A 23,506-nucleotide genomic window follows, 5' to 3' on the forward strand; every position below is an offset into this window, starting at 1 on the left:
ACATGTTTAAAGAGAAATATCTCCAAAGCCCATCCTGTACTCGTCATGGTGTGGAATGACTGAATCATGGAGGAGATGAGAAACGTCAGAATAACGCCCAATCCGCCCTGGAGCGAGCTCTCTGCCCCCAGTTCCCCATTACCTTGATGGACTGGGTCTCGAACGTGGATGGCAACATATTGGGGAAGAGCTTCACAGCGACAGGAAGCAGAAACTCCATGAAAGGGACCACCACAAAGACCAGGAAGGGGACCAGGCGGAAGAGGTCAGCACATATCCGGAGAAACTGGGAAAAGGTGGAAGGGATCAGAGCCCCGGTATGACCACACTGCTCCCGCCACCCTCAGGGGTGCACCGCACCTAACGCCTGGCAGGGGTCAGCCAGAGTGCTACGTTCCAAACAGCCCAGCCAGCTGCTCTTAAAGCCAGCTCTTCCTCCCAAGACTAAGCCATGGGAAGACAGTCTTCAGAAAGGAGAGGTAGAAGCTGGCCTGAGCAGTGGACCACCTCCCATCACACACCACCCACTGGGGAATCCTGCTCTGCAGACATGACTTGACACTGCCATGGTGCTGCCCACTGGGCCTGCAGGCCAGCGGGATGAGAGCAGCAGGCGACGACTGGCTCTTGCTGGCAGCAGCAAGGGCCACCAGGGGAGTATCATGAAATGCTGGATACCAGGATGACCTCTCCATCCCTGGTCATCTTTGCTCTGCAGTCACTTCTGTCTGGTGCTAAGGTGGCCACACCAGCTTTCTTCTGTTAGCACCACTTCCCTTTTCCTACTGTTTTACTTCCAATCTATTTGTGACTTTACATTTAAGGTGTTTCTTGTAGACTGCATATAGCTGGGTCTTGTTTTTGTTTTGTTTTGTTTTATTTTGTTTTTATCTAATCTTACAATCTCAACCATTTAAGTAATAAAAAAAAAAAAGGAAAACCATATAATCACCTAAACAGATGCAGGGATGTCTGGGTGGCACAGTCGGTTATGTGGCTGACTCTTGATCTCAGAGTTCTGAGATTGAGCCCTGTGTCGGGCTCTGCGCTGGGCAGGGAGTCTGCTTAAGATTCTCTCTCCCCTCTTAAAAAAAAAAAAAAAAGAGATCCCTGGGTGGCTCCGCGGTTTAGCGCCTGCCTTCAGCCCACGCATGATCCTGGAGACCCGGGATCAAGTCCCACATCGGGCTCCCTGCATGGAGCCTGCTTTTCCCTCTGCCTGCGTCTCTGCTTCTCTCTCTCTCTCTCTGTCTCTCATGAAAAAATAAAATCTTCAAAAAAAAAAAAATTCTCTCTCCCCCTCAAGCCTCCCAAAAAAACCAAAACAATAAAATACTGTAACAAAAGATACCAGAATAACTGACTTTGGTAATCTCCAAGACACAAGATCAATATATAAAAATCAGTTGTACTCCTGGGGCACCTGGGTGACACAGTCAGTTGAGTGTCAGTGAATCTTGATTGTGGGTCAGGTCCTAATCTCGGGGTTGTGGCATGGAGCCCCCTCTTGGGCTCCATGCTCAATGGGAAGTCTGCTTGGGATTCTCTCCCTCTGTCCTTCCTGTCACCCAAGCATACATACATGCTCTTTCCCTCTCAAATAAATAAATCTTAAAAAAAAAAAAAATCAGTTGTACTTCCATATATAGTACACCCTTGAACAACACAGAAGTTAGGGGCAGGGACCATCCCACCCAGTCAAAAATTCACACAGAAATTATGACTCCTTCAAAATTGCTAATAACTTACTATTGACTGATAAACAGTTGATTAACACACATTTTCTATGTCGTAGGTATCTTATGCTGTATTCTTACACTAAAGCCAGACAAAAGGGGCACCTGAGGGGCTTAGTTGAACATCTGCCTTTGGCCTAAGTCATGATCCTGGGGTCCTGGGATGGTGTCCCACATCTGGCTCCCTGCCCATCAGGGAGTCTGCTTCTCCTTCTCCCTCTGCCCTTCCCCGCAACTCGTGCTTGCTCACTGTCAAATAAATAAAATCTTTTAAAAAATGTCAGACAGAAAAAAATACTAAGAAAACCATAGAAGTACATTTATAGTAGTTATATATTTTTATGTTTATATATTTATAAAAAATCGCACAAGTGAATTCACAGTTCAAACTTGTGTTGTTCAAGGGTCAATTGTACTACAACCAACAACTAGAATTTTTTTTTTTTAAGATTTATTTATTCATGAGACACACACACACACACAGAGGCAGGGACATAGGCAGAGGGAGAAGCAGACTCCTCACAGGGAGCCCGATGTGGGACTTGATCCCAGATCCCGGGATCATGCCCCGAGCCAAGGGCAGACGCTCAACTGCTGAGCCACCCAGGCATCCCAGGAAACTGAAATTTTAAAGACTCCATTTACCTTTTAGAGCCAAAAGATGGAAGACCCCAAGTGTTCCTGGATGGACGGATGTATAAACAAACCAGACACAGTCCACATGGTGGAATGTTATTCAGTCCTAAACAGGAAGGAACTCAGCCACCTGCCACCAACTGGATAAACCCTGAGAACACTATACTGAATGAAGTGAACCAGTCACAAAGGGACAAATGCTCTGTGATCCATGTATAGGAGGCCCATAGGGGAGTCAGACCACAGAGAGAGAAGGTGGGTGTTGTGTGTGGGGAGCTCGTGTTTAATGAGGGGTGGAGTTTTGGGTGGAAATGGATGTTCACAACAGTATGATGGTACTTGGTGCCACAGAAGCATCGACCTAGAAATGGTTAAAATGGTAAATTCCAGGGGCACCTAGGTGGCTCTGTTGGTGAAGCGTCTGCCTTCAGCTCAGGTCAGGATCACGGGGTCCTAGGATCGAGCCCTGTGTCAGGGGGGTATCTGCTTCTCCCTCTCCTTCCTTACTCCTGTTTGTGCTCTCTTGCTCTCCCTCTAATAAATAAATACAATCTTTTAAAAAATATACAAAAAAATAAAATGGTAAATTTTAAATTGTGTTATTTCACAATGAAAAATTCCATTTATAACAGCATCAAAAAACATGAAATCGTACAATATTACTGAAAGAATTGAAAAAGATTATTTTATTCCACATTGGTGACCCAGAAGTGCCCCCTGTTTATTTTCAAGTCTTCCCTTACTTTCTGACACAGGCTCATCTCATAGCACGTCATTGATGAGCTATGTCTCCAAGGAGCCCTGGGTCCTCTCTGCAAGCTGGGGGCCAAGTGTGCGCACTACCACTAGGCTGTAACCACTGTTACATCTGGTCACCAAACTGAAGGGAGCAGAAGGCTCAACTGCAGGAGGGTCAAGGACCAGATAAGAATAGTCTTTTTTTTTTAATTTTTTTTTTTTTTTTTAATTTATGATAGTCACACACACACACAGAGAGAGAGGCAGAGACATAGGCAGAGGGAGAAGCAGGCTCCATGCACCGGGAGCCCGACATGGGATTCGATCCTGGGTCTCCAGGATCGTGCCCTGGGCCAAAGGCAGGCGCCAAACTGCCGCGCTACCCAGGGATCCCGAGATAAGAATAGTCTAACAAAGCCAGAGACAGTCAGGAAATAACACTGATGACGCCAAGAGAAACTGGTAACTCTAAGTACTGTGCCTGGCATCAAAGGATGGACCAGCAATTTAATCATCCCAAGAGCATGGCCACATGGTGAGGGTATCAGGCCTCCAACAGGCTCCACCTGAAGCGAGCACTTGGCAGGAAAGCTCTGTGAAGAGGATATATGACCACAGTGAAGAAGCAGGGAACAAATGTCCCCTCCGTGGCCCTAAGCTCCCCAGAGCCCCCAGCTGCCCACCAACCAGGTCTTGGTTGCACCTCTCCCCAGACTGCTTCATCCAATGTCGGCCACACCTGTCAACAGACACACACTGTGACTGCACACTCACGGCTGCTCCATGGTCCCTCCTGCTAACACTACTACTCTGAGTCATTTCTGTGGGTGAGCCAGATCACCCTGTGACCGAGGTGAGCGTCTTGGGGACAGAAACACTTCTTCCACCAAACACTTCCACCAAACATGGGGCCCAAAGTCAGAACACAAAATCTCTCTCCAAATAAGTCTATTCCATGGGAATCTCGTTTTGTCATTCTCTACTTAACGTGATCAGCAAGCATTCAACAGTTACATGACCTTAAACTCATATTTCAAATACCTCCCACTTACACAATATTCACACAAGTTATTTTATAATCTCTTTGCCTTTGTAAATATAATTTAAGAGTCACTTTCCTACTTTTTGTAATTATCAAGCCTGCCAACATTTTGTTCAGATTCAAAGTATAAGGCCTTAACCAAGGGGAAAAAAGCAAAGCTCCACAAACCCTCTCCTTAACACTGGCAACAGGGATGTGCTGCCTCTGCCAAGCCCATGTCCACCCTGGGACCTTGCCCTGGGAGATGCTCATCTCCTCCAAATCTTTTTTTTTTGTTTTAAGATTGTATTTATTTATTCATGAGAGACACACACACACACAGAGAGAGAGAGAGAGAGAGAGAGAGAGAGAGAGAGAGAGAGAAGCAGAGACACAGGCAGAGGGAGAAGCAGGCTCCATGCAGGGAGCCTGACATGGGACTCGATCCCGGGTCTCTAGGATCACACCCTGGGCTGAAGGCGGCGCTAAACCACTGAGCCACCCGGGCTGACCTCCTCCAAATCTTTTGTTTGTTTTTTCTTAAAGTCTCACTATCTTCAATAAAGTAGCAAACACATGCATCTTTTAAAGCAGAAGTGAGTCCAGGCCATAAAGCATGAACTTGTGCACTGTAATCAACACCTAGCAAGTGCAAACAGCATGATTCTGCAATCCCAATGCCACTACTTGTTCTTCAAATCCTCAACCTGTTCCTTCCTAAAACAGTGTCCCAGGGGACACTCTAGCCAGTTAAAACCACCACCCAGGTTCTCCATGAAGTTCCTGAGAACAAGTATAAAATCAGAAGCCAAGGTAACTGTCAAACATGAAAGCCAATTCCCAAGATCTGGGGATCCCTGGGTGGCTCAGTGATTTAGTGCCTGCCTTTGGCCCAGGGCATGATCCTGGAGTCCTGGGATCGAGCCCCACATCGGGCTCCCTGCATGGAGCCTGCTTCTCCCTCTGCTTGTGTCTCTGCCTCTCTCTCTTTCTCTCTCTGTTTCTCATGAATAAATAAAATCTTTTTTTTTATAAATTTTATTTTTAAATTTTTTTAAAGTTTTATTTATTTATTCATAGACAGAGAGAGGCAGAGACACAGAGGGAGAAGCAGGCTCCATGCAGGGAGCCCGATGTGGGACTTGATCCCAGGTCCCCAGGATCACACCCCAGGCCGCAGGCGGCGCCAAACCGTTGCACCACCGGGGCTGCCCTGATTAAATAAAATCTTAAAAAAAAAAAAAAAAAAATTCCCCAGATCCTCTGGCCAGTCAACTTCAAGGGAAGAGACATCTGTGCACCTCTCCTTGGGGAATCCAGGGTGCTAAGAATTTAAAGCTGCCCTTCGCCCTGGTGGCCCAGCGGTTTAGTGCCGCCTTCAGCCCGGGGTGTGATCCTGGAGACCTGGGATCAAGTCCCATGTCAGGCTCCCTGCACAGAGCCTGCTTTTCACTTTGCCCATCTGCCTCTCCCTCTCTTTTGCTCTGTCATGAATAAATAAATAAAATCTTCAAAAAATATATATTAAAAAAAATGCCCTTGCCTCTTGGGAACACACCAAAAAAAAAAAAAAAGTATGAATGGATGAAGAAAGAAAAGTTTACAGTGTAACCATCAGTTACTTCACACAAAGGAAGAGACCTAGAAGGTCTGGGCTCCTGGAAAAATAGGAACAGTCTTTTTTAAGAGATGGTGGATGGCATAGGGCACCTGGGGGGCTCAGTGGGTGAAGCATCTGCCTTTGGCTCAGGTCATGATTCCAAGGTCCTGGGATCCAGCCCCTTGTGGGGCTCTTTGCTCATTGGGGAGTCTGCTTCTCCCTCCTTTCTGCCCCTGATTGTGTTCTCTCTCAAGTAAATACATAAAATCTTAAAAAAAAAAAAAAAAAAAAAAAAAAAAAAAGAAGTCCACTTAGGAAGACACAGACCTCTCAACAGGAAAGAAGCCAAGGGCGGGGGAACAAGGTCAGAGCAGGAGGCATGAACACCTCTGGTGGAGGAGCCGCCAAAGGACAAGCAGGAAGGAAGCAGGGCTGCAATCAGTGGTGTATTATAGGGAAGCTTGTGGTTTCGTTTCTCTGTTTTTGTTTTTTTTTTTTTTAAAGCAAAAGTGGCAGGAAAAAAAGCCCTTAAAGTGTCTTAAAGCACCCAAAAGTTGAGCCACCTGGCCCCACGCATCCCTTACCTGCCTGCGCTCCCTGCGGGTCAGGGTGTGGCCGTGGAGGATGCGCCAGAGCATGCGCGCGGCGATCTTGGTGTCAATCCAGAGCAGGCGGAAGCCGTGATAATAGTGCTTCAGCTCGTCCAAGACCCGCTGCCCCAGGGACTTCTTCACAGTCACCTCCACAGGGGGGCTGTACACAGGGCCTCCCTCCTCCAGCTTCTTGTTCTTGTCCTTTAAGGACTTGAGCGACTTCTCCACCACGGAGTCATCCCTCAGTGGGGGTGATGAGTGCCAGCAGCGCAAAGGAAGGAACTGAAGCCCTGGGATGAGCAAGTTGGCCGAGGTGGGGGTCCAGGGCACTCCGGCTGCCATGCACACGCGCTCAGGCCTCACAGTCCAACAGCCACGAGGATTGGCTCTAAAGGCAAGGTGGATGGGGTGGACGGGAGTGCAGCAGTGAAATGGAACGTTCCTTCAACAGGGAGAAAGGGAAAGAGCAATGAGGGGCCAGCCCCTGTCCCTGACCTCCCAGCACCACAACGAACGAGAGCAACACAGAGCAGAGCCCCATCACAAACACACTCGATCTTCCCGCACATGAAACAGGCTCTCCACTGCTCCCTGACAGCCGGAAAACACATCCAGAAGACGAGCAGCTCTGTGCAGGGGGGCCTGTGAGGGAGACGAGGGCAGCCAGCACCCCCTGGGCTCATGAGACACTAGGACACCAAAGAGCCTGGGCAGGGACTGAGGGCTCAAAGGGACAGGATGGACACAAATAGTAGAAACCTGAGCCCTGGACCTGACAGACCAATCCTCAGGGTAGATCTCCCAGGTGGGTTCCCAGACTTAGGGAATGTGGGGGTGGGGCAGGAGTCCTTTACCAGGTGACTTTCTATAAAGACCTGTAGCTCTTCAGTGAGTCCTGGAAGACAGTGAGGATGCTCAAATCAACAGTGACCCAAACTTGTGCACCATCCAGCAAAGACGTTTGTGCAAAAACCCAATAAATCACGTCTAGAGCCCTTGTGCACCACCCAGCAAATACGTTTGTGCAAAAACCCAATGAATCACGTCTAGAGCCCACTCCTCCTTCTCTTCCCCATGCTGTTCCCTCTGCTCAGCCCAGAGCCTTGATTACAGTCCAGGGCAGGAGCAACCTACCTGCACGATTCTTGGAGCCCCACAATCTTCTATGTATCTCACCCATCACACTGGAAATGTCTTTCCTTCCTGAGTGCACAAACCCACTTTTGGGAGGCCACAGGCTCCAACTTAACCTCAGAGGTGTGCACTTATAACCAACATACACACCCTAGCTCCTTCCCATCTGCTGGATCATCTCACTGCACCTGGCCCAACACCAGCAGTGAGGATCTGAGCTTTACAGCTGCCTGTCCCTGTTCAAATTCCAATCCAATACTTACTGCTGTGAGACCTTGGGCAACTTAATTAACCTCCCTGTGCTTTCAGGAGCATCCTCTGTTAAATGTATGTGATAATATAAATGTGGAGGGCAGCCCGGGTGGCTCAGTGGTTTAGCGCCGCCTTCAGCCCAGGGCATGATCCTGGAGACCCGGGATTGAGTCCCACGTTGGGCTCCCTGTGTGGAGCCTGCTTCTCCCTCTGCCTGTGTCTCTGCCTCTCTCTGTCTCTCATGAATAAATAAATAAAATCTTAAAAAAAAAATCTCTTTAAAAAAATAATAAAATAAAATAAATATGGAGTACCCAGAACAGTATCTGCACACAGCAACAACTACCAGGGAGGTGGCAGCTATGATTACTCCCCCATCAAAGCAGTTGAGACGCTGCCAGTCAGCGCTGAAAGGAAGCTGGAGAATGTCTAGTTTAGCAGCACCTATCATGGATGGGGAATACCAAAGCACAAACAGGGACAGACCCACCTCAGTCTGCAACCTGTATCAAGTGGGTGCAGCGGGTACAGGGCACCACCAGCCATCCATTGATCAATACCACACTGGCCTCCTGCCTGTTGGGAGTCCCTGTTCCTGCTTTTGAAGGGTAGTCAGTCCTGTGCCGTGAGCCCTAGACACCCTCCACTCCTCCCCACCCCCTCGATCAACACCTGAGCTGTTAAGTGATGGACTTGAACCCACCCTGCTAAGTTACAGTCACCAAGGGACAGGCTGCCCAGGACACAACAGCGCTGCTCAGACCCTTGGGTCTGTGAGACTGTGGCCACAGCCTGTGCCCTCGGCGCCCTGGCCTTGCCTCCCAACATGGGCAAACCGTGCTCACACACGGGAATAAGCATTACCTCCTCTCTCCCTCAAACTTAATTATCCAATTTTCCAACCCTCAATTATCAAGGAAGCAAGTGGCTTCCACAAGAAGGCATGATGTCAGCAGTTGCAGGAGACAACCAACAGGCAAAGACAGACTCATGAAACCAGAGCGAGTAGAAAAACACCTGGTTTATCCAGCTGGGGCCAGAGATGCTCCAAGATCTGGCTATCTCCATGCATACTGGAGACTATTATTACTGACAACCTAGCCAGAAAGATTTAGCTATTTTCAAAAAGCATAAAATTACATAATCTATTGTTTTTAAAATCTTCATCAGAACACCACTGACATGGGCACTGCTCTGCCCCACCTCACCAAGAGCCCCCGAGAAGCACACACCCACCTCACCCCTACAAGGCCAGCTTAGGGGCTCCTGTCAAAGCCTCCCATTTTACCTTCAGGTGCTGACTCCTACATCCACAACACAGACAACCTGCTGCCACCTTCAAGAAGAGAAAAACTAGGGGCACTGGCGAGCTCTGTTGGTGGAACCTGCAACTCCTGAACTCGGGGCTGTGAGTTCAAGCCCCATGTTGGGTGTAAAGATTATTTTAAAATAAAATCTTAAAAAAACAAAACAAAACAACAACAAAAAACAGAGAAAACCACGTAGTTCCTGGCAAAGGAACGTGTTCATAGGGTTAGAGCATTTCCTGTGACTCGTGGCATCAGCTCCACAGAGTGGCAAAGGGACCCATGCCTGTTCTCCCCATGGCACCTTTGTAACTCCTGTCAATGGCTGTAAACATGCCACAGGCACAACACCTGTGGACCATTTGACTCCTAACATGTCCTGTTCTTAAGGGGGCAGTTGCCCCAGACAATGGCCTGAGGCTGGGCATGGGAAGATCCCAAATCTTAATGTGCTACCTTCAGTTCTTCAGGGACATGATGCCAGCAAGGGCAAAGTGACAATAGAAAGGGAAGCAAAAATGGACAATTGAGTAAGAGGTACCAGGACTAAAAGGAATGATTTCCAAAGTGCAGGACATCTCTGCCTGAGGACAAGAGGTGCAACAGTGCCTGCCTGCAGGACAAGGAGCCCCTCTGCTGGGGAACTGGGGACCACTGCCCACAACATCTCAACACCTTTCAGAGCCCTCAAGGCCCTGTGACATCCAGCGTACCCTATGCCAGAAGCATTCTGGGGGGCCGGGGAAGCAGCTGTCCCCATCATTTTAGTGTTTCTGCAACCCATCTCATGAGCATTCACACTGCATGAGACTCTGGAAAGAGCCTCAAGGCAGCCCCAGTTTTCCCACGGAATGAGCTCCAGGACTAACGAATTATAGTTGGCATATTCCCAATTTTAGGTGCTCCCTCTCTGCCTTTATTTATGAAAGGAGGTCAAGAGCAGTTAGATTAACACCCATGATCAGAAACTCCCCACCTGCTCACCCTTGGGGTTTGGACCATTTTAGCTGAAGATTAATCTCACAGAAGAACCAATACAAAGGGTGCTACTGTGACCACACCAGCCTCGGAACGACATGGACTTCTTTGCCTGGACCCACTTTTGTGCAGAGGTTTTCTGATAAATACAGGACAGTCCTGTAAGCGTATTTTCCTTATGATTTTCTTTTGTCTTGCTTACTTTAAGAACACAGCATATGATACGTATACAAGACATAAGTTAATTGTTTACATTCAGAATGAACAGCTGGCTATCAGTTAAGCTTTTGGGAAGTCAGTCAAGTCATATGTGTATTTTTTTTTTAAGATTTTATTTATTCATGAGAGACGGAAAGAGAGAGAGAGAGAGAGAGAGAGAGAGAGAGAGAGGCAGAGACACAGGCAGAGGGAGATGCAGGCTCCATGCAGGGAGCCTGACGGGGGACTCGATCCCGGGTCTCCAGGATCACGCCCTGGGCTGAAGGCGGTGCTAAACCACTGAGCCACCCGGACTGCCCTTATATGTGCATTTTCGACTGCACAGGAGTCAGCATCCGATCCCTTATTGTATTGTTCAAGGGTCACCTGTACTTATCTATGGCGCTTAATATTTTTTACACTGTGCCACCAAAATGAAAAGCAACATGTTCTGGATACTGAGACTGATGCAAGACTCCAACTCTCACCTATAATCTCTATTTTGAAATGTATGAGTTCAGCTAAACACCTTCATAGTTCCCATTGCTTAATATTCTTTTTTCCCCTTAAAATCTTATTTTCTTTAAGTAAGCTCTACACACAACATGGGGCTTGAACTCATGACCCTGAGAGCAAGAGTCACCTGCTCCACTGACTGAGCCAGTGGATGCTCCGCATCGCCTACTTTCCAAAGAAAGTGCTTAACTTTCTAAAAATTGTTAACTTATAAAAAAATTGTATTAATAAAGCAGTTTTTAATATGAATCTTAAATGCAGGTATGCTGGACTCTTAAAGGTGCCTGAAAAACTCAACATCCATCCCTAATAAATACATTTTAGTACAATAAGGATAAGACGATAGGGTAGAAACAGTACTAAACACAAAAGCTAACATGACACAGACCACACTAGACACACTGTTTGCTGGGGTGACAACATGGGAGGGGCTGTGCTGTTCTGACGCCAGGAGGCTGAGAGAGTAGAGAAGCAGCAGGAGTGCGAGGGAGCCGTGCCCGAACAGGCCCCACCGCCAAAGAGATGTGGTACAGTGTGAGTTAGAATATGATAAATGACTGTGAGAAGTGGCTGGACACAAGAAAACTGGTGACTTATGTGCCAGCAATAATCACTTAGAAAAAATAATGAAAAAGGAGGCCCATCCACACCAAACCCAACATATCTAGGCACTGTCTTAGAGGTAGTACATGTGGCCCAGATAAAGAAAATGAGACCTTTTCCTGAAACAGAGAAAAGGTCTTAACTAAATAAAACAGTTTACCCCCAGGAAACTGCACACTTCTGCTTTAATATTCTCAATTTTATGTTCTTGGTTTTTTTTAAAAGATTTTATTTATTTGAGAGAGTGAGAGACAGCACGAGCAGGGGGATGGACAGAGGGAGAGAGAAGCAGACTCCCTGCTGAGCAGAGAGCCCAACACTGGACTCGATCCCAGGATCCCGGGATCATGACCTGAGCCGAAGGCAGACGATTCACCGATGGAACCATCCAGGCATCCCAATTTTATGATTCTGAGAACACTCCAGCTACAGTCCCAAAAAAACCACTTCAGAACCGAAAAGTTGGGACACTTCGGTGGCTCAGCGGTTGAGCATCTGCCTTTGGCTCAGGGCATGATCCCAAGGTCTGGAATTTAGTCCCACATCGGGCTCCCTGTGGGGAGCCTGCTTCTCTGCTTCTCCTTCCTGTGTCTCTCATGAATAAATGAAATATTAAAAAAAAAAAAAGGAACTGAAAAGTAAACGCAGAAGGACTGTCCAGAAAGGAGGCTCCAGGTCTGGTTCCCCTCAGATAAAAGCCAACAGGACTCACCAGGGTAAATGTGAAGCATAGACCACTCAGACACAAGCACCTCATACAAGAGAAAAAGGCCTGGAAGGTTCTGCAGGCTGCTGGGGTCACTGGCAGCACTCCCCACCTCCAGGTGGTGCATGAAGATGAACCAGTCATGGCTGGTCCACACAGCAGTCCTCTAACCTGCCTTAGAGGCCAATACTCAAAAACCAGAGACTTTACCCAAAAACCCAGACTTCTAGCTTGCCTTGAAAAAACCCTAAAGTTGGCCTTACAGAGTTACATCCTTTATGGCAAGCATGGGTTGCACCCCAGGATCACCAGCCACTGTTTCCAGCCTCACACTGGGCCCCATGCCCTTCAAATGCTACCCGCAGATTACAGTTTACTTTAGAATTAGGGCAGCCCCGGTGGTGCAGCGGTTTAGCGCTGCCTGCAGTCCACGGCGTGATCCTGGAGACCCTGGATCAAGTCCCACGTCAGGCTCCCTGCATGGAGCCTGCTTCTCCCTCTGCCTGTGTCTCTGCCTCTCTCTCTCTCTCTCGCTCTGTATCTCTCATGAGTAAATAAAATAAAATCTAAGAAAAAAAAACACATTTAGAATTAAATCTAGGGGGCGCCTGGGCGGCGCTTCAGTCGGTGAAAGGTCTGCCTTCAGCTCAGGTCGTGATCTCAGGGTCCTGGGATTCAATCCTTCTTCAGGCTCCATGCTTGGCAGGCAGTCGGCTTTTCCCTCTCCCTCTGCCTCTCCCCCTGCTTGGCTCTCTCTCAAATAAATAAAATCTTTTTTTTTTAAAGGAATTTCTTTAAAAAAAATTAAATCTAGAAACACACACTTTGGCAGGAGTAAAGATGTTTTATACCCATTCATTAATGGTCTCACACCATAAAAAGAATGATTTCATGACAAAAATGTCTTACACTGGTCAGAAATCTAATTAATATCAAACCCAGGGGCCCCTGAGCAACTGACTCTTGATTTCAGCTCAGGTGGTGATCTCAGGGTTGCATGGTGGAGCCTGGTGCTCGGCTCCCCACTCAACTGGAAGTCGGCTTGGGATTCTCTGTTTCCCCTTACTGCCGCCCCCCATCCCCACGCTCTAAAATAAATAAATAAAATCTTTAAAATCAATCTCAAGAGCCAGGTGGGAGTACTCTTACAACAGGCAGGGGCCAGTAGGGTCTGCTGTTGGGAGGGGCTTTTAAACAGACTGTTATGTTCCCACCATACGCTGCATGTATGCCAACCCCACTCCACAAAGACACTCACACATGCAAGAAAAGCCATGCAAGCCTGCTGTGTTTAAGCACAATTTTGCTTTAACATCAACCAAGTTTTTGTGTATGACTTACACAGTTTTTATTTTAGGGAATTAAATCTGTTCTAGGAAGCATTCTGCAGAAAAGTGTTATAGTCAAGATGAAGTAACAAATTAACAATCTCAAATGAGTAAGAAAACTCAAAAGACTTGATGGCTCCATGACTGTGAGGGGCAGCTGGATGGCACCTGCGAAGGAGGTCCAGCACTCTCCAACAGAAAGAATCAAGGATGTCAGAAGAGAAAGATGGGCCCCACTCTGGGTACTTGGAGCAAGTGGAAGTCAGGAGAGAGGTCTGGGCATCCAACTGTGCAGGAGCAGGGGAGCAGAAGGAAACTGTTCGGGGATGTTGGGCAGAGGGAATGGAGGGTGGGAGAGAACAGGAACCCTGAGGGAAGTTTGAGTCCATGTGGGACAGTGGATAGGGAAGTATGCATGCTACTCCCTACAGGAAGCCTTCCAGCCTCACAACAGTACCACCAAAGGGAAGGGCTAAGTCCACCACATTCTGGGCATGTCCCTAGAACCAGGTGAGGATGAGCCCTGTGGCCAGCACTTGCTCAACATGATGCTCTGCAAAGGACCAAATGGGGTTCCAAGGGAGGGTCTAGTGTGTTCACTGACAGAACCCCACACCTACAACTCTGCCTGGCACATCCTACATCTTTTTGCACAAGTATGGGAGAAGTCGCTGACAACAGCAGTTATGTGAGCATGGAAAAGCACACAGTACGCTGTAAGTATACAGCACTGTCTGTTTTTAAAAAGAGACACATGAAAAAAAAAAACCTAGAATAAAATACATCGAAATTTAATAATATATACAACAGGTACTGGGGTTATAAATGTTTATTTCCCAAAGATCCACTAACGTATGAGGTCATATATTTCAAAGTGTAAAGATAAAGGCTAAAAAGAAATAAAAACCAAGAATAGGAAAGTAGAATATACTGTCTCCCCAAAATCAGGAGTCACACACCACTCAAGCATTTCCAAGCTCCCACTTTCAAATGGATGTCAAGTGACATTGTTTACTTACAAGTGGCTTATCAACCCCACGGTGCTGGCACAGCCAAGACAAGCACCATCTCCCAGACCACCTACGGGAAAACAAGGAGAAAATGAGAACGTGAGTCTCAAACCAGGCACTTTAATCGCTATCACCTTTGAGAATCTGAAGGGGCACGCATCTCTTTTGCAGAGTAAGCTTCTATAAGTGTGTTCTGAGTGTTGCAAGGTTTCAGAGTGTCAATAAGTGAAGGGTCTATCCAGTTAGGAACACAGGGTCTTGGGGTAGCCCTAGGGAAGAAGGGGAATCTGAGGCAGCCCCTGGCTTCACACACCCCAACCAGGGACACCAGGTTCCACCAGCTAAAGGATCCACAGAGCCCAGGACTGGGGGTCTCCCCAGGTAGGACCACTCCCTAATCACTTCAGCTGGTGCCAGACTGCATGGTATCCCCAGTGCACAGACAGCCCCATAGAGCAAGGGCCCCATCCAAACAACCCAACACCTTCTCTATTCACATGAGGGGGTGAGGGCTATGAGAACTATTGATAATACAAATGCTAAGAACAAGCCATTTCTTGGATAAACACTACTAGTAAGTATGTAGCACACTCTTAGGATTTTGATGTATTTTTGACACTTTTTCCTTTTTTTTTTTTTTTGACACTTTTTCTAACTCAATGTGGTTTCTACAAGCATAAATTCAGACTTCATTCACATGATCAATGCTCGGGCTTACCTGTGATCAAACCCTGTGCTGTGGAAACCAATTATGGAAGGAACAAGACAGATACGGGGGCGGGGGGGTTTGCGGGGGGGGGGGACAGCAACAGGGCCAGAGGCATCATGTCGACAGGGTGCCAGGCAGCAAGGCTGAAAAGGCAGGCTGGCACCCTAAGACCTTCCAGGAGCAGGAGTACACAGAGCAGGTGTGGGGTGCTATGGGCCCACTCTGGGCGCCAGCATGAGAAAGGAGGAGAGAAGATGGGCATGGCAGGGGACAGGTGCCAACTCCTGGACACCCTCGGAGCTCCCAGTGGACCCTCTGGGGATAAGGACTTCCACTTGTCACCTTATGTAACTCAGTGCCCAGTGTCATCATGGGCACCTCTCATATTCCTGTGTAGAAGGCTATTCCCAGGGACATCTCAGTGGCTCAGCGAATGAGCATCTGCCTTTGGCTTGGGGCGTGATCCCAGTCCCAGAGTCGAGTCCCACATTGGGCTCCCTGTAGGGACAATGCTTCTCCCTCTGTCTGTGTCTCTGCCTCTCTGTGTCTCTCATGAATAAATAAATAAAATCTTAAAAAAAAAAAAAGGCTATTCCCACCAAATTTAGAGCTTTGTAGCACAGGTGGCAGCTTGGCTTTAAGCTGGGGTCTGGGCTCACAAGCAGTTTTCATGAATCATAGAATAATCTCTTATACTTCAAACATTACATTTTTAGTCACATCAAGCCTCACCCCAGCTGAGTACCAAATAGATGTGCCCCACGCCTGGGCCTGTCCTCTTCATTCCTGCCCTGGGCCAGCCCTGCACCTCAAGAACATATAGCCCAGCAATGGCTCCTGGCCCTGTGCATTCCACGAAGCAAGTAGACAAGCTATCACAGCTCCCAGAGCTCCCTCCCTGGCCTGCCCTCCCATCATTGCACATTCCCTGTCCTACCTGGTCCCTTCCCACCATCTCCCCATTTTGAAGGCTTCCCTAGGCCTTCCAGGAGCCCTGCTCCTGTGGGATGGTGGAAGGAGCAGAACTACAGGATTTGGACCACAGATGGGTCACTTTCTCCTTCTCGAAGTCCTTTTGTTTTGTTTTCTTTTCCAACAACCAATTCTCCAACTCTGTGAGAGCAGCCAGGCAGCTTCCCATTCTGTTCTGACTCTACCCAGAGTTAGCACACACCCACAGGTTCAGGGCTCAGTCCCACAGACTGCTCCACTTCAGACACCAGTTGCAAGTAGGGTCCCCAGGTCACCCACACTCTTCCAACTACAAATTTGGTAGTTCCACCACAGTTCTATTAATTCTCTAAAACAAATAAAATCTTAAAAGGAGGGGGGGCAGCCCAGGTGGCTCAGCGGTTTAGCGCCTGCCTTGGGCCCAGGGTGTGATCCTGGAGTCCCAGGACTGAGGCTCACTGCATGGAGCCTGCTTCTCCCTCTGCCTGTGTCTCTGCCTCTCTCTCTCTCTCTTTCTCTCTGTCTCTCATGAATAGATAAATAAAATCTTAAAAAAAAAACCAACCACAAGAACTCAGAAATTTGCTTTACTTACTATTATAGTTTTTTTTTTAATTTTTTATTTATTTACGATAGTCACACACAGAGAGAGAGAGAGGCAGAGACACAGGCAGAGGGAGAAGCAGGCTCCATGCACCAGGAGCCTGACGTGGGATTTGATCCCGGGTCTCCAGGATCGCGCCCTGGGCCAAAGGCAGGCGCCAAACCGCTGCGCCACCCAGGGATCCCCACTATTATAGTTTATTATAAAGGGCATGAGGAACAGCCAGATGATGAGGTTCCTATGCAAGATCTAGAAGATCTCTAAGCTCAGGAGCCTCTGTCCCTGTGGGGTTTACATCACACGCCACCAACTCCAAAGCTCCCCAAGCCTTCCTATCTTCATGTCCTAGGCCTCACTGATTATACCCTAGGCCACTGGCCATCTCATTCAATCCTAGACTCCCCTCCCCTTCCTGAAGGTTGGGATTCTACAACAGAACTGAACAATCCTCCAAACTGTCAAGGAAAGCCTGAGAAACGTGTCACAGCCTGGTATCCTGGATAAAGTCCTGGAACAAACCAAGACATCAGAATAAAATGCATGCACAACAAAGGAAAGGTACTAACAAATAAGCAAGCACAAGCAAAATAAAGTATGTAAATAACAAAGTAAAAAAATCAGAGTAAAGCCTGAGACAGAATAAAAGAAATCTGAATACAGTATGGCCCTCCGTTAACAACAATGTACCAATGTTGGTTTACTAATTGTGACAATGAGGGACAGAGAAGGTTAATACTGGGGAAATGTGCTGCAGAAAAAAGCCACTGTGCTCAGCTGGGAGTGCCATTTCAGAATTGGTTCAAAATTGTGCCTCACAGTCTGGTCGTGGGGCTCCCAGGCTCAATTCCCTGCTGGTCCTACAGCAAACCCTGTCTGACCCACTCTGAGCCCCTTCCTGTACAATAAAGAACAGTGCTAACTACAAGAAACATTTGTGTTCCCACAATGATACAACTACAAAAACAAATTCAGCTCACTTTAAAAAAAAAAAAGATTTTATTCATTTATTCATGAAAGACATAGAGAGAGAGAGAGAGGCAGAGACACAGGCAGAGGGAGAGGCAGGCTCCATGCAGGGAGCCCGATGAGGGACTAGATCCCGAGACTCCAGGATCACGCCCCGGGCCGAAGGCAGGCGCCAAACCACCATCAGCTCACTTTTAAACTGTAAACATGCTCCAGAAATCTGAAGTGGCCCAAGTATTTCTATTACCATCCTTAACAGGGAAGAAATACAAGGAGAACTCTAAGCAGAAGGAAAGACTAAAGGCTGGACTGGACCTAGACCATTCATATGGTCAATTCTTGCTGCTCAATGCCCTTCCCAAGGCTCCAAAGTTCTAAGCTGCCAACCAGCCACTACTGTTAAAAATTACAATCAGGCAGCCCCAGTGGCTCAGCGGTTTAGCGCTGCCTTCAGCCCAGGGTGTGATCCTGGAGACCCTGGATCGAGTCCCACATCGGGCTCCCTGCATGGAGCCTGCTTCTCCCTCTGCCTGTGTCTCTGCCTTTCTCTGTGTGTGCCTCTTTCATGAATAAATAAATAAAATCTTTAAAATAAAAAAAAGGGCAGCCCCGGTGGCCTAGTGGTTTAGTGCCACCTCCAGCCTAGGGTGTGATCCTAGAGACTGGGGATCGAGTCCCACATCAGGCTCCCTGCATGGAGCCTGCTTCTCCCTCTGCCTGTGTCTCTGCCTCTCTCTCTCTGTGTGTCTCTCATGTATAAATAAATTAAAAAATCTTAAAATAAAATAAAAAAATAAAAATTACAAGAATCAGGTTTCTTGGGAGTGCTTTTGTGAATCATGATGTACTTTGAAATATATTTCACTTGAGTCTCTATTACTCCTTTTTTTTTTTTAAGACTTTATTTATTCACGAGAGACGCAAAGACACAGGACTCCAGGATCATGACCCGAGCTGAAGGGAGGAGCTAAACCACTGACCCATCCAGGTGTCCCAAGTCTCTACTATTCCTAAAGGAAGTCCTCAGCTTAACAAATAAGGAACAGACTCAAAAAGGTTAATATAAAAAGTCAGAAAGGGAGTCTGGGCTACAGACATGTGAACCCCCAGCGCTCAGTTAGGTGTGATCTCTATGTGGACAGCTAGGGTCACGGAGGCTGGGGATACCAGGGGACCCGCCTGGCGCCATGCACAGACACACAACACTACTGTAAGGATATTGGCCCCACCGATGTCATGCAAGCCGGCAGATCAGCTCGTTTGTGTCTGCCAGGCCGGAACCCGAGGGCTATCTCTCCTCAAGAGTCCTAAATGTGGCCCAAGGGCACGACTGTCCACCACGTTCCACCAAGCTTAACCACGACAGGCGTGCCCAGGCAGTCCCAGGCTGGCCGTCAGCGCGCTGCCTTCAAAAAACTTTCCAAATCCCGCTCGGGACGCCACGGCCAGCAGCCGGGCGGCTAAGGTCACAGTGCGAGTGAGTCACAGGCCGCCGCCCCGCGCGGCACCCACACTCCGACAATCCTGACAACGGGCCGGCCCGGGCGGGGCGGAGGGGCGAGGCGGCCCACGGGCCCTGCCCGTCGTGACCCCAGCCCCGGGCCGCGTCCGAGCGCCCTGACCCACCACCCACCGCTGCGCCCCCCGCCCCCCACGCTGGGGTGCCGCGGAGCAGCTGGGCCCGAGGCCCTCTACCGCTCGTCCGCCTGTCTCCGTCCCGGCCCGGACGCTCGGCTCCCTGCCCCTGTTCTCCTAACCCCCCTGGCCCCGGCTCCAGGCCGCAGCCCTGCCCGGGTCCCGGCCCCCAGCCCCCACCCGGCCCCCTCATCCGGCCCCGGCCCCCAGCCCCTGCTCCGGCCCCCAGCCCGTGTCCCAAGCCGCCACCCGATACCCCCACCCGGCCTGGCACAAGCTCCCGGCCCCCGGGTTCCGACCCCCCAGCCGCTGTCCCAACCCCCTTCCCGCCCCCCTCCCCGGCCCCCGGCGGCCCGGCCCCCAGCTCCGCACTGTCTGCGGGGCGCCGGCTGCTCACCTCTCCCGGCTGCGGCACGGGGCGGCGGGAGGCGAGCGGGCCCCCGGCCGCGGCAGCTCCTCAGTAAGATGGACGCCATGTGCCCGGGCCCGGCGGCCGTTCCGGCCTCCTGCTGCTGCCTCCTCCTCCGCGGTGGCCGCGGCTCCTCGTCCGCCCGCCGGCGCCTCGGCCCGCCCGCGCGGACGGTTGAAGGCGGCGGTTGGCTCCCGGCGGCGGACGCTCAGCTCAAGGACCCGGCACCGGCAGCAACCATGTCCCGGCACAGCGTCCGGCGGCGCGGGGCGGGGCGGCGGCGCCGCCGCTCCCATTGGGCCCCTCAGGCTCCCGCCGCCCGCCAGGTGGAGGGCGGACCCGCGCCACCGCGGACTACGGGTCCCGGCGTGCCCCGCGAGGCCGCGCGGCATTCTGGGGCTTGTGCGCCGGCCGCGCGTGCGCGCTGGGTCCATCAGTATTGGAGCGGCCGCGGGGCGGGCGTCCGGGAGCCCTTGCGGAAGAGCCCCGCGGAGGGGCGCGGGTATGCTGGAGTGTTCTGCGAAGTCCTGGTGCGCTGTCCGCCAGTCCCGCGGGGCCCTCCCGGGGGCCGGGACCAGGGCGGCGCCCTCACATCGCGGCCTGACCCGCACCCTGCTCAGACGCCGCCCCCCCCCCCGAGGCCTCCTACCCAGCCCGGAGCCCCACACTCGCCTTTCCTAAGATGGGGGGTCGTATTCGCAACGGTGTGCGGGGACGGAAGAGGTGATGGAGGGAACGCGGGGGGTGGGGGCGGCCCCTGAGTGGTCGCTGCAGTCCCCAGAGGCCACTCCCGCTAGCCTGCGCTCCAGCCCGGTTCGCGGGACCCGCCGCGCTGCTTCCCCCTCCTCCTGGTCTCGCCTGCCGGCCTCGGGTTCACCGATGTAATCCCAGGGTACCGCCTGGCGAAGGTCCTGAGCTGCGTCCTCCGCGCCAATCTTCACGGTCGTCGGAGGCTGAATTTGGTTGAATGGCGTTTCTCACTAGAACGGTCCCCCGGCACTCAGCCCTCAGCGTCAGGAAGTAATAGCCTGCCCGCCCGGTTTTCCTTTCCAGAACTGCCAGATACTGGACTGGGAGAGGCTGGAGTTCCCATCTCAGGTGGGAGAAAGTGGAGGGCACTTGAGAGGTGCTAGGAAGTGCTCGTGCTGGCCCTGGGCAGTGAGCGCTGCAGATTTAACCTGAGCACGTGGGTGCCTGAAACAGGCTTCAGGGTCAGGTCTGAGTCAAAGTTAACAGGTGCTCACCATCAGACAGGACTAGCCTTTCAATGCCCAAAGTATAGGAGAATGCTTGTGCTAGTCCTAGTAGCTGACGTTGGCCCTCTGCCCGGAAGGGTCTGTTCCAAAGCCAAATAGGGGCAGGCGGTGAGGCCCCACAGAATGGGTGGGAATCAAAGCTGGTCTTCATTGATGCTGCAAGTGTCTGCAGGACTTTGAAGGATAGCGAATGGGGGGAAGGCCCCACCTGCCTCTGTGTTGCTTGAGGGGCCAGGTGTGAGGAAATGTGGCAACGATGGTCACATGCCCTTGACACAATTAACTTGTGGCCCAGCCAGGTTGCATGAGAAGGGAAAGCCAAAAATAAGGTCTCTATAGAGAGGGGCTTCTAAACACCCATTTGTGATGCTTTCTGCAGCTTCACTGCCATGGTGGAGTTTTACAGAAATTCATTTTTTAACAATAACTGGGTTTTCTAATTAGCTAAAGAATGCATACTTGTGGGGATCCCTGGGGGGCTCAGCGGTTTGGCACCTGCCTTCTGCCCAGGGCATGATCCTGGAGTCCCAGGATTGAGTCCCATGTCGGGCTCCCTGCATGGAGCCTGCTCCTCCTCTGCCTTTGCCTCTGCCTCTCTGTGTGCGTGTGTCTCTGTGTCTCGCATGAATAAATAAATAAAATCTTTTTAAAAATGCATGCTTGTTACAAACATTTTAAGTTTATATAAAATACAAAGAAACAAGTAGAGGGGTGCCTGGCTGGCTTAGTCCTCAGAGCATACAATGCTTGATCTTGGAGTCACAAGTTCAAGTCCCACATTGGACATAGAGCTTACTTAATACAAAATAATAATAATAAACAAAAAACAAAAATCTGGCATCCTGGCAGCTTGCCATGCATGCCCTTAATGCCACATGAATGGCTGCCTTCCTGCCCCACACCATGCAGCAGTCCTAGTCACAGAATCCTGGCATAGTGGGTCTGTTTTTTTATATCATGGACTCTTTTTGCTTTTTTTTCTCTCTCTTCTCTTTTTTTACAGGCCTTTTTTATCTATGCTCCGTACAAACTGAACATAATCTTCCATAGTCCCTCTATGTTTACACAAATGACAAGAGTCCAGAGAAACAGGGTAGGATATTCAGGCAGCACAAATGCCCTGAGTTAGGTTAGAGAATCTGGCTAGGGATGAGGTCAGGGGTCAGGTTAGGGATCTGGGGGTGGGGGTGGGGGGTGGTCATGTTGGACATTGTGTTAGGGATGAGGTCAGGAGTCAGGTAAGAGATCTGAGGGGGCGATCATGTTAGACAACGGGTTAGGGAATCAGGTTAGAAATCAGGGTATGGGGAGGGCAGGGATCCCTGAGTGGCTCAGCGGTTTAGCGCCTGCCTTTGGCCCAGGGGATGATCCTGGAGTCCCAGGATCAAGTCCCACATTGGGCTCCCTGCATGGAGCCTGCTTCTTCCTCTGCCTGTGTCTTTGGCTCTCTGTGTGTCTCTCATGAATAAATAAACAATTAAAAAAAAAAAGGAAGTGAGGGATAAGTGGGAGTGGCTCAGGATGGTGGGGAGTGGCAGGACCACTGGAGTCAGGTACCACAGCATGTGAGCTGGCAAGAGAGGGATGTTCACGGGGGGGGGGGGGGTAGCTGACCTGCACTTATTGGCCATGGCAAAGACTAGGATGTGAGCCTAGGAAAAGGGCCTGATGTGAGGCTGGAGGGCAAGGCCCTTGGGGGAAGAACCAGAACACCTTTGAGCACCTTGGAAAAAGCCCCCTGCCCCCAGCAGGTCCCTCACTTAGCTATTTATCCAGTCCTCCATTGGGTCATCTGCCTTTTTCTCATTGATTTCTAAGAGTTCTTTGTATGTTGTGGATACAGGTCAGATATATGTATTAAAAGCATGTTCTCCCATTCAATGGACTACCTTTTCAACTTTTAATGGCGTCTTTGATGAATAGTTCTTGACTTTAATTATTTAATCTTTTTTTTTTGTGGCCCGAAGAAATTTTTGCTACCCCAAGTTCATGAAGACATTCTCTTATGTTTTTTTAAAAGATTTATTTATTTATTTATTCATGAGAGACACACACACACACACGGGGTGGGGGGCGCAGAGACACCGGCAGAGGGAAAAGCAGGCTTCATGCAGGGAGCCCGACGTGGGTTTTAACCCCAGGTCTCCAGGAGAACGCCCAGGACTGAAGACGGTGCTAAACCGCTGAGCCACCGGGGCTGCCCTTCTCTTATGTTTTATCCTAGGAATTTAACTGTTCTATATTTCACATTTAGGCTTATGATAATTTGAAATTGGTGCTTGTTTTGTATATTGTAAGACAGGCATCAGGATTATTTTTCCCTATGGGTAGAAAATAGACCCAGTACCATGTATTCATTAGGCAGAACAATAGCCACCAAAGATGGCCATGTCCCATCCTGATCCCAGGATTTATGAATATATTGCTTTACATGGAAAGAGGGATTTTGCAAAGGTAATTTTGTTAAAGATCTTGAGATGGGGTTTTGTTCTGGAGTATGCAGCTGCGCCCAATGTCAGGGTAAGCATCCTCAGAAAAGGACTTGAGAGGCATACATGAGGCATAGAGGGAGATTTGACTCCAGAGTCAGAATGATGCCATGGGTTGGGGACCTGCACAG

General features: G+C 49.7%; 1 protein-coding gene across 2 annotated transcripts in view; it reads right to left on the reverse strand.

The window, feature by feature from the left end:
- LETM1 (leucine zipper and EF-hand containing transmembrane protein 1) overlaps positions 1-19,910 on the reverse strand; it is a 42,114-nt gene extending 22,204 nt beyond the window's left edge. Inside the window, exons 1-4 of one of the 2 annotated variants that reach the window (XM_055326440.1) lie at positions 19,619-19,824; positions 14,366-14,426; positions 6,316-6,766; positions 143-286 (exon numbers count right to left, since the gene is read on the reverse strand). In XM_055326440.1, coding sequence (XP_055182415.1) covers positions 143-286; positions 6,316-6,766; positions 14,366-14,426; positions 19,619-19,697 — 735 coding nt within the window. In that variant the 5' untranslated portion in view covers positions 19,698-19,824. Of the gene's footprint in view, positions 1-142; positions 287-6,315; positions 6,767-14,365; positions 14,427-19,618 lie in introns of both variants that reach the window. The other variant, XM_055326441.1, reaches the window with a different exon arrangement.
- Positions 19,911-23,506: the final 3,596 nt, after the last annotated feature.

This window comes from Nyctereutes procyonoides, unplaced genomic scaffold, assembly GCF_905146905.1.
Source record: "Nyctereutes procyonoides isolate TBG_1078 unplaced genomic scaffold, NYPRO_anot_genome, whole genome shotgun sequence".
NCBI lineage: Eukaryota > Metazoa > Chordata > Mammalia > Carnivora > Canidae > Nyctereutes > Nyctereutes procyonoides.